This window comes from Bos indicus x Bos taurus, chromosome 11 (genome assembly GCF_003369695.1).
Source record: "Bos indicus x Bos taurus breed Angus x Brahman F1 hybrid chromosome 11, Bos_hybrid_MaternalHap_v2.0, whole genome shotgun sequence".
NCBI classification, from domain to species: Eukaryota; Metazoa; Chordata; class Mammalia; order Artiodactyla; family Bovidae; genus Bos; species Bos indicus x Bos taurus.
This window is the reverse complement of record NC_040086.1, coordinates 95,689,482-95,700,478: the sequence shown is the minus strand read 5'-3', so window position 1 is coordinate 95,700,478 and position 10,997 is coordinate 95,689,482. Positions and strand designations below refer to the sequence as shown.

The following is a 10,997-nucleotide window of genomic DNA, read 5'->3' as shown; positions in this document are numbered from 1 at the left end:
ATCTAAAAATATCTTCACTGTATGTTATTACCAACTGTATCACTGGGTTTTATAGTGACAGCCCTGTGCTATAATTTCTGAGAAAACCTCTACATAAAGCTTCATAAACCCAGCCATTCCTGTAATGTATCACCTTATCTAGCACACAATCATTTCAAACACAACTTTTCATGTTAGTATAATTTGTTCAAAAATGGTAATAAATACATCCATGAAGCCAAAGGAATCATTGCACAATCTATTGTAACTTGGTCTTACCAGTACTGACAGTTAATCCTCGACCCAAAATCCAATGTAGAATATTCCATTATTACTTGGTTTAATTAAAGATATTCATTATACACACACCTTTTAATGGACAAACACTCCCAATCAACATTATAAATAATCTGGGCCAACTGCAGAGTAATGTCTGTGAACAATTATCACAAAACTAAAACATGGATGGCTGTCAGTCGGTGGCAGAATTCTTGCTTTCATAATAAATATAAAATCAATTTCCTGTTCTACTCCCTATTCCAAGTTGAAAATGATATATCTGACTATGAATTCCAACTACCTTCATCCTTAGGTTTTTTTTTTTTTTTTTTTTTAAAGAAAAGAGGAGAAAGAAAGAAACTTATGAGACTATCTAAGTCAATTCTTCCTCATTTGAGGGCACTTGGATAGTAACGGTTTCTACATAATACACACGTATGAACTTGCCATTTCACACATGTATATTTTTTTAATGCTGTGATTTTTTTCCCCTATCAATGCCACTCAAGTGGAATGTCAAAAACTCCTCCCATTTCACTATAAATTCCTATTTACAAAAGCTTAGTACATCTGAAAGCCAGTAGAAACCTTTTGTTCAAAAAACAATAATATGCAATTTCAAAAGCTTTTTGTTCCCATTTCAATCAAAACTAACTTCACATGTTTTAAATGAAATTCTGCAAGTAATCAGAAACTAATGAGGATTCACTGGTTTAACTAGTTCAGGGAGTCTGAGAAGGGAATGAGAATTTAAAGTCACCAAGTTTTCCATTTAGAAGAGCAGTTAATGTGCAGGTACACTAAGTCCTCTTCACTGAGAAATGCAATCAGAGACTCTTGTCTCAGGAGAGACTCTCATCCCTCTGTCTGTGTGCACATTCCTGACTCCCATTAACATTAACAAGCACCACACATGCACACGAAAAGAAGCCAGCCTTAGTAGCATGTATGCATGGCAGCTGCAGTGACTAAATAATCCATATGGCTCTGAAGAGAAGTTCTGCTTTGTTGGGTCTAGAGTCACAGCTACAGTGGTGGAATTCAGACACTCAAGCAAACCTCAATCTGAATGCTTGATCCAAACCCCATCCTGTCCAACCACACCTCAGACTGCAGTTAAGCCTAGGTTTAGAAATTCTATCCTCAGCATGGTTTATACAGGTAGAAGTTCCATGTTTGAGGAAACCTTAATTTTTTTCACAGGCCCAAAGTTCTGTCCTCCTCCCAATCCATCATTCCTATTCCTGCATTCACTCATCCATTTCCCTACAAAATGTAGGAAATCACATAATAGTTTTATAGAGAGAAAATCAAAGGCCTGGCTTAAATCGCAAATGCAAAAGCAGAATCAAGTATGAAACACCATCTTCAACATGAAAATCAAATAATATGGTAATCTTAAAACAACAGATACATGCTGAAATGTAAATTCCACAGGTTGTGTAAAGGGCAGAATTTAACCACTAATTCTAATGCCTCCCAGCAACTAGAATTAGGTATTTAAGTGAGAGTCTTAATGCTCATTTAATATAGTCTCCTGAAGCCCAATTCAACAACTTCTTCATTTTTTCCTATGAAGAAAATATTCTTGTGAAGTTCAGTTTAGTGAAGACACTGGTGAAGACACACAAGCACATACCAAGTTTACACTTCTGAAAAGAATTGACTAGCCATATTCTGAAACTGGGCTCTAGGAAAAAAGACTAGATGATGCAAAATTCTTAGTATACGTCCATGTATAGGGAACATGATGAAAACTTCATATTTATCTCCAGTTAGATCAATTAATATTCAGAAAAGTTATGTAACATTACATTTAAATAACCATAGGGGGAGGAATCTACCAATGTTCTAGAAGCTTCTCTAGACCTTTCAATCAATTTTATTTATATGCAAAACCAAGAGAAACTTAAAAAAAAAAAAACAAAGCTCCTCCTGATGCTAAAGCTCTCAATTTACTGACAGGCAAATGGCTTCATGCTGCCACTTAATCTCATTTCTTGCATAATGCCCTCTAATTAGCATATCAAAGTGAATTAATACTTCTAGGGCATTAGCAATGGGGAAATCTGCTCCAGGCTCACAATAGCAGTTAAGAGAGAGCCAAGAAATCCTCAAAAACACCACAAACCACTTTGCATTGCAAAACTGTTCAATTTATTTATCCTCTCTCTCTAAACACTTTTACCGCACACTGTTTTACTACTGTTCACCAAACAAAATGATAATTGCCAAAGTTACCAGCATCTGTAATGCCTGTTTAGAATCTTAATTTAGATTATGTTGCAGATAATTTCTATATGCAACCATTTGTTCTATTATAAATGTTAATATAGAGACAGTGGAAATGTTGACATTCTCAATTAGTTAATTTGAATTTGAAATAAAATTTTATGGGATTTTAAAATTTATGAATTTTTTTAATGTAAAAAGCCACCTGCTGGACTCTGATGCCTAAGAAACATGCTTTGAAAACTTATGTATCACATAAAACAAAATAAACAAAAAAAATCATTTTGCCATTAACATATGTTGAGTCTCCCAACTAATGGTTTAAACATTGTGAGGAATCATCAACATTAAAAGGATTACATTGTATACCAAGTTCTCATTAATATGATCACACAAAAAGGGTTATTGTTCAAAACAGCTTAACATTTCTAAAGCACTTAACTTGAAGAAAACAAGTACGAAACTTTTAACAATTATTTTTATCCATAATTACTTTTAACTGTTCTCAGTCCAAATGAGTTACTATCATGTTAGTCAAAAATAAAAAAAAAAATGCCAAGCCAATTCAACTTAACACATTCTATCACACCAATATTTTTACTAGACATACACTCAAATTTAGTACCAAAGCAAACTACCATTAACCATCAAAAACTACAAACATCTTATATTTATTGTATGTGTATATGTTTATGGAATACTTCTATTTTCAAAATAACAATAAAGAAGAGATTCTGGTTACTATTCTGCCTACAAAGGGGGTAATTAGAACCAAGAGTTGAAGATTAATGAAATTTATTTTCAAATATGTTCTATGTCTAAAGGCATAAAAAGATGGTTTGTTTTTTTCAGTGGCTCATTCAAGCATTTCCTACTAATTTATTTGCTAAATGTAACACTAACAGGGAGCTCTGATAGCAATTTGTGTGTTTGATTAACTTCTACAACTTTGTAAAAAACCTTTTTAGCTAGATAGATCTAAAAAAACTTTGACCAATTCACACTACACAGTGATATAAATTATTTACTCTCTTCATACGTAAAGACTCAAATGGCCTACTGAAGTAGAGCAAATGTTTGAAAAGGTCAACATGGGAGGGAGTGTATAAGCATTGTTAGTCTGTTACTACCTAAATCATGCTGATCCCACTGATAAATGGCTAAAACACAAGCCTGCTGAGAAAACTAATAAAACATAATTCTCATAATGTCAATACTGAGAAAATAAATGCCTAAAGTTGTTCACATGTACATAAATAGAGGGAGAATAGTATAAAAATCCTTATTTAGCATAATGTGTTCGGTACTGATCTGTTAGGTACTCTGAAACATCTCAATGGTATGAGTACAAAATAAAACGAATGATTTAGGGTGTGGTTCATGAATTGCGTTTTCATTCTTCATAGCCATACTTCATATAACTTCATCCTATACAATGCCAACATAAAATATCAAAACACACATAATCCAAATAAGATGCTAAAGGTCTTGGAAGTAGCTATTTACAAAAGTTGTAAACAGAAATCTAAAAGTACAAGCAAAATTAGTTAAAAGGAAAAGGATCCTAACATGAAAGATATACCCAGAAAATTTTTATGAAAGTCAAAGAACCAATGTGCTCTTTGAGGCAAGGCAAGGCTTCCTTTGCCACTGTATTAATATACTTCTGATTTGGATTAAAATTATGTAAATTAGCATAATAACATAGTAAAGTCCCAAATAAAAACCAAAACTACATAGATCTATAATAAAATGAAGTCCACTAAAACTGAGGCATGAAAAGAATTACTTGCACAGATCAAGTTAGTATTGACAAGAGGGTTTAATATTCTTTTATTGGGAAGAGGAAAAAAAGGTATGGAAGACAGGTCCATACTTTTAAAATAATACCTGCTTGATACTTTAGATCATGAAGTTCCAAACCAGCAGAGAAGTAAGATTTTTTTTTCTACGTTTTCTATGAATGTATTACATTTAGAAAGTTAGAGAAACATCACTCTTTTACATCCTTCCTCAAAACTTCCATAAAAAGCTCCAGTAAGTTAAGCAAATCTATAAAAATAAAAAATATTCTTAAATTACACAAGGTAAAATTTGCAATAAAGCAACAAAATTTATGACATTTCCAGGATACACTGATTTTGTAATTTTTCCTGTTTAATCATTGAATATTTCCAATGTAAATAAGCCATAATGTCTAAAACTGATAAAAAATTTAAAACATTAAAAGTCCTTTAAAATTTGCCTCAAAATAATTGTGAAAGGGTGGGAGTTACAGAGAACACAAGATTGGCCAAGTGTTGCTAACTGCTGAAGGAAGGCAATGAGTTCATGGGGATTCAAGTTTCTCTTTATCTGTATTTTTACATTTGAAGTTCTCCACAATAAAAAGCTTTTTAAAACTAGAAAATAGTTCACAAAAACACAGAAATGAATCATGTATCAAACAGAGCATTTGTTTTTAAAACTCTGGAACAAACAATGATAACTATATTCGAAGTACTGCAAGAGCAACTTAAAAGAATACACAATATATATTATATATAACATTTAGACTCACATACAACAATTTTCACCTTTCTTGTTAAAATTTCACTTGGAATATTTGGATTTTATACACTAGGAATTGAAGAATTACCTGGCACTGTAAAAAGAAAAATGAACACATTTTTATATTGAAGCATTAAAAAAAGAAAGAAAACAGACCAGAAAAAGATGCCATGAGTCTCTAAACCCTTAGGGTCAGAAGTAGAGGTGCTGACTGAGAGTACTGCCTTATCTCTCTGAAAGCTACTCCCACTTACAGCAGTAAAGATAAAAGGTTTAATCATATATATCATATTCTAAATGCATATAAAAACTCACAAGCTACCTTCTTGATCCAGTTTTGAAAAGTAAAATCCTTACGACTCTTTCTAGGGAGGGTTCCTTTAAAAGCAAAGCATTTTTAATAGTAATTTTCTTCTCTTTAAACATAAAAAATACTTCAACCAGCCCAACCAGGCAAGCAGGCCTTTCTCTTCCCCTGCGGACACCTCCTGCAGTAGAGAAGTTCATTAAGTTTTATGATCTTCCCAAGTCAGTCCTGCTTATAAGCCTCACAAAGGCCACAAATCTGGCAAACCATCATGTATGCCATTAGACATTACTAGTAAATGAACGCTATTTAGGGTTTGTGGTGGCAATAAATCAGAGTTTGGTTGGCAGCTATCAACATGGAGTATTTTAACCTACCATTTAGAAAGGAAAAGGTTATGCTGATTTTTTTCCCTAATACACAACATTTTTTAACAATATGACTCTGATTATATACTAGAGTGTTGAATTTTCATTTTAAAATATTTTTAAATACATTTTTTTTTCTCAAAAAGAGCCATTTTTCCTTTATTCCAACTTTCATAATTAAGGGCTTCGGAAAGAAGAGAGATTTATGAGAATGGAATCCTCTCACAAAGTACTTCAAAAATCAAGATTAAGGTGGCCAAAAAGATTTGAGGGAACGTCCCCAAAGAACTATGTAAATAAGGAGACCTCATAGTATCATGGATACTTAATAAAAGACAGATGGTAAAATGTGGCTAAAAAAGAAATCTTAACAATTATCTCACTGGTCACTTACTTAGTTTAAAATGGGCAAATATCTTGTTTTAAAGCGTGTAACTTTAAGTTGCTTTCAAAATGTGCAGCTATCACAATTCAACAGATATTTCTGTCCAAAAATAACTGAATGATAAATTTTATAAAAGAACACATTTTCAAGAAAAAGCAAGCATCTCATGGTATACTTTCCCTACCTTTGAACAAGAAAAAAAATATAATTGTGGTAGATTATCCATTTATCTGTCAGAAGGGGAAAATACCTTTTCATATTTGGTAGAAGGGGTAAAAAGATGTTTTTCAAACTAAACCCCTCATGTGCATGAGAACTGGCAGTGTTTATTGCCTGATCAGAAACCTCAAAAGCTACTGGCAGATCTGCAAATATATGGATTTTTTTAAAAATGATTTTGTCTTATTTTTAAAAAAGCACAACCAAAATGACATTATCCACTGAAATGACAGCTTTACCCCCCATCTCCCCACTAGTCAACCCCCTACCCCTCTATTATGCAGAATAGAGTCATCACATAGTATTCCCAGTTTCTATTACAAATGACCAGGTAAACTTTCTCTAAGGTTATAGAGAATTAATCTTTGGATACTATGTTATTAGATTTAATAAAATGATTTCCTTAAAAAAGCATTACATGATATACATTATAATCTACAGTGCTTATTTTATAAGCTCATGATGTTTCCAAAGCATGACTATGGGAACAGATGGGGGAGGGGGGGAGGCCTGGAATTTGCTGCCCCAATTTCTTTGCTTCGGTAACACTAATGTCTACAACAGCTGTTTTATTTCAAATCAAGGATTCTGAGTCCAACGTCCCTGTCTCTTCTAAGAGTAGTTTTGGAGAATGAGGTGGAGCTCTGGTAGTAGGGGAGAAAGGAGAGGAGAGAAAGAGCTTCACCCCCATCAATCATTCGGTACTTAAATCCCGTCCCTCTCGAGCTTAGAGAGGCTGGCAGGAAGATGCCTCAGCCCAGACAGCCGCCTTTACTCTTTGTCGGCCGTTGGCTTTTTACAAAAGAGATAACGTGCAAACTTGGATCGGCTGGCCAAAGTACAAAAAGAGAATCTAATTTACAAGTTATCTCTGAAAGCCTCAGAAACAATTTTCAAAACACAAAAATTTCTTTTGTCAGCTACCTCTTGCTTCTTAAACAGACAAGTGCCCTACCAAGGCTCTCTCTGCCAGTAATCCCAGACTCTGAAAAGACTTGTTTCTTTTTTGTAACTCACCTTTGACATGAGGTTGACTACACTTTCCTTTCAGAATGGTGTAACTAAGTCTTGTGCAAATAAGCAACTAGAGGACTTATGCTTCCTAATTGAATTCTGCTTGCTGCTAAATGTCTAAACAAGAAAAGCAGTTTGCTAGGTTTGATTCTCAAACTAGCTAGGCCAAAACTTTTAAAAAGGCAAAAAAAAAAAAAGAATCATGATAAGGGGGTGAGAAGGAAGGGATATCAATCCCCTCTCTCTAGTAATATAATGCTATATAAAGTTGAATCAATCTTAATATTCACAACATAGTCAATACCCCAGTGCTTAGCTGTCAGCAGAAACTGAAGTGGAGCCCTGATAGCAAGAAAACCCTTGGACATTAAGCAACATAATTTACTGAGAATTACGCACTTTTAGGCTTCTAAACTAAGAATCTCAAGATTTAATGCTTGATGTCTTATTTTATAGTCAGATCAAAATTATCTACCATTTTAAATCACAATGCTTTCTAAAGGTAGCTAAAAACCAACACAGAGTAAAAGTTAGTCATTTTAAAGTGACTGTGGTTTTCAAAATTAAAATATATCTTAAAAACACTCACTTGACATAAAGAAATCACGCACATTATGTGAATGAAAAGCAGGAAAAGTAGTCTTTCAGGCTCTCAATATTTGCTGTTAATTATGGTTTTAGCATATATTTTAATAGACAGCAATAACCCTTCATCTTTTATTGATTACTTTTAGGATTAGAACAGAATTGCATGGTGAAAAATCTGTTGAAAAGAAGGACCACTCTCCTACCAACTAACAATTATATACAGTGCACTATTATTTGTACATTCAGTTTAAACACAATCACATTTAACCTTTTAAATACCTTCACTTAAATATTCCTATACTTTGGACTTTAACTTTCTCTTCTATTCTTTGCCAACTTAAAAAACAGCAACTTTATAATACTGTATACCCAACAAACACACACACAAATAAACAGTAAAGCCTGTTTAATGCATTTGTTTGCCATATACAGGGAAGATAATGCCTCAAACGAAATAAAAAATCTAAATTAAACCTCAAATTCTAGTTGAGACACTACCATCACCTCAAGACTAAAATATCTTCAGTTTTTAAAAAGTCTAACAAGGAAACTAAATTGAGATGAATGTCAGAAATTTGTCTAATATATACTTGTAGTTTTCATTCCAGCACTTCTGCAAAAGCTGTCTTCTCATATATTCCCTGCCCTGAATACCTCAAAAATTGTTCAACCTGCACCTGTGGACCTTTCTCTACTTAATAAAATATATTAAGTATGTTTACAATGTAATGACTTCAAGCATAAAATTTAATAAAAGTAGTTAATAGATATAATACATTGTATGCACCTAAACACATCATTACCTTTCCAGCTTCTTAAAAGTAGTATTCTGATCTAAAATACTAATTCAAACATACTCCTCGGGTCTGTGCAATTGCATCTATTCTTCTATCTGTGGAAATGAAGCTTAAGGCTAAGTAAAACAAAGTTCGGGATATGCTTCTCCGCGGGAGTCGGTCCCCGTGGCTCCTTTTAAAAACTGACACACAAACAAGGCGAAAGGAGCAGGAAAGGGTGGCTGGCGCTCCCGGCCCCCTCCCCGCCTGCAGCCAGAGGTGGCCGCCTGGGGACTGCGACCCTGCCCCGTCCACTCTACACTTCATTTTACACCAGGAGCGGAATTCAGAAATCGACTCCAGATTTATTGCAGTTTTTTCTCAAGATCAGGAGGTGGGAAGGAAAGAATGATCAAAGATGGCGGTGCCCAAAAGCAGCAGCTTTCAACTGGAGAGTCGAAGGAGTAGCTCGGACCCCACCTCGGGGGTCTCCAGGCCCACCGCGGGGCGCAGCGTCTTACCTGTTTTCTCTTTGATCTCACACAGGACACTGAAGAGCGCGGGTTTCATTCTGTGACAGTTCAGGGCATGTTTCCTAAAAAATAAATAGCAAAACACAAAGGTATTAGCATCACCTATGGAATAATATGGCGCCTTCCTTAAGTTAGATCCAAGATTTAATTTCGGCCCCCTCTTTTGGAAGGCTCTTTTGAACCCCGTCAAATCAACAGAAAACTCAAGTTGACTAGTTAGCGACAACCGGCAAGCTCTGGCGGCTACAGCTCCAGCCCGAACGCAGCGCTACCCATCTGCCCGGCGGGCAGCAGCCTCGGCGACCGCGGGGCGCGAACCCGTGCGGGGAGCCGCGATCCGGGGGCAGACGGCGGCGACTCAGGGGAGAAGACGGCATGGAGGGGCTCCCGCGTCCGCCCTCCGCCGGGGCAGCGGGCGCGGCGCGGGCGGCCGGCCGACTGCGGCCAGCGGGCGGTGACAGCTCGGCAAAGTTTGCGAGGCGGCCCTCCCTTCCCGAGAACTTGGCCGCCCGCGCCCGGACCCGCCGGGGAACCGCCCAGAGCCCCGCGCCCGGGCTGGGGCTGCCTCCCGCACAGCGAGGTCGTCCAGCGGCCGAGCGGAGCCGGGGTGCCCGGAGTCCGGGCCGAGGAGAAAGTTGCACTTCCCTCAAGTGCGGCCCGGGGCCCGCTCGCGGCGGCGTGCAGCCGGGTCCGGGCGGGAGGTTTGAATCGGTGCGAGGGGGCCGGGCTGCCAGAGGGCCGGACGCGAGGAGGTGGGGTGAGAGAAACCCACGAAATCCACGCGGCACCAAGTCCGTCCCGCGCCCCGAGAGCAACTTTGGCGACTCCCGCCCGCGTCGAGGGACGCGGGGCAAGTTCCCCAGAGGCCGGGGCCCGAGGCCTCTTTTCGGAGAAAGTTCCCCGCCCGGGGCTGAGGCCCTGGCCCGGGCACCACCCGGGCCGGACTCTGCCGCGGGCCCGGCTCCCGCACACACACAAAAGATGCTTAATGAGACGACACCAACTTTGCTTGCGCCTCGTCCAAGCTCTGGTCGGTGATGGTCATGATCTGGTGGAGGATGTCGCCGATGTCCTGCTTCCTGCCGTCGCCGTCCGCCCCTTCGTGGCCGTGAGGGGGAGGCGGCAGGGCCATGCCCCCCTGCACCGAGTGGCCGGCCAGGTTCACCCCGGCCAGAGTCTGCAGCATCCTGGATTGATCGTCCATCCCGCCGCGCGCGGGCGGGAGCGGGCGGCGGCGGCGGCTGAGGCGAAGGCTGAGGCGGCGGCGGCGGCGGCGGCGGCGACGAGGGAGGAGAAGAAAGAGGGGGAGGGGGAGGGGGAGGCGGCCGCGCGCTCCCCGCCCGCGCGGGGAGGGGGCGGCCCGGCCGGCTGGGCCCGCGGCTGAGGCAGTGCGGACGGGCGCCCGGCTCTGGCTTCCGCCGCCGCCGAGGCTGAGGAGAAGCGGCGGGCGGAAGCGCCGGGCTCCGCGGTGGTGGCGGAGGCGGACGCAGCGGCGCCCGCTGCCCTCACGCGGCCGCCGCGCCGCCTCCTCGCCGCCGCGCGCCCCGCCGGGTAGCCCCGCGCAACTTGCTCCTCAGTGCCGGCCGAGTTGCCGGGACGCCCGCCGCCCCCCGCGCCAGCCTGCGCACTCCCCTCCCTCGCGCGCCGCCGCCGCCGCCGCCCGCCGCCGCCGCCTCGGCCGGGCGGGATCCGAACCCCGGCGGCCCCGGGGGAGGGAGCGGCGGCGGCGGGCTGGCGGGCGGCGGCGGAGGAGGGCCGGCGGGCGGG

The 10,997-nt window shown here is 40.4% G+C and overlaps 1 protein-coding gene across 5 annotated transcripts in view; it reads right to left on the bottom strand.

Annotated features, from left to right (window-relative positions):
• Positions 1–10,528, bottom strand: part of PBX3 (PBX homeobox 3) — a 225,627-nt gene extending 215,099 nt beyond the window's left edge. Inside the window, exons 1-2 of one of the 5 annotated variants that reach the window (XM_027556284.1) lie at positions 10,235–10,528; positions 9,219–9,292 (exon numbers count right to left, since the gene is read on the bottom strand). In XM_027556284.1, the coding sequence (XP_027412085.1) occupies positions 9,219–9,292; positions 10,235–10,434 (274 nt within the window). In that variant the 5' untranslated portion in view covers positions 10,435–10,528. The other 4 variants (XM_027556281.1, XM_027556283.1, XM_027556282.1 and 1 more) reach the window with 4 other exon arrangements.
• Between the last annotated feature and the right edge of the window lie 469 nt (positions 10,529–10,997).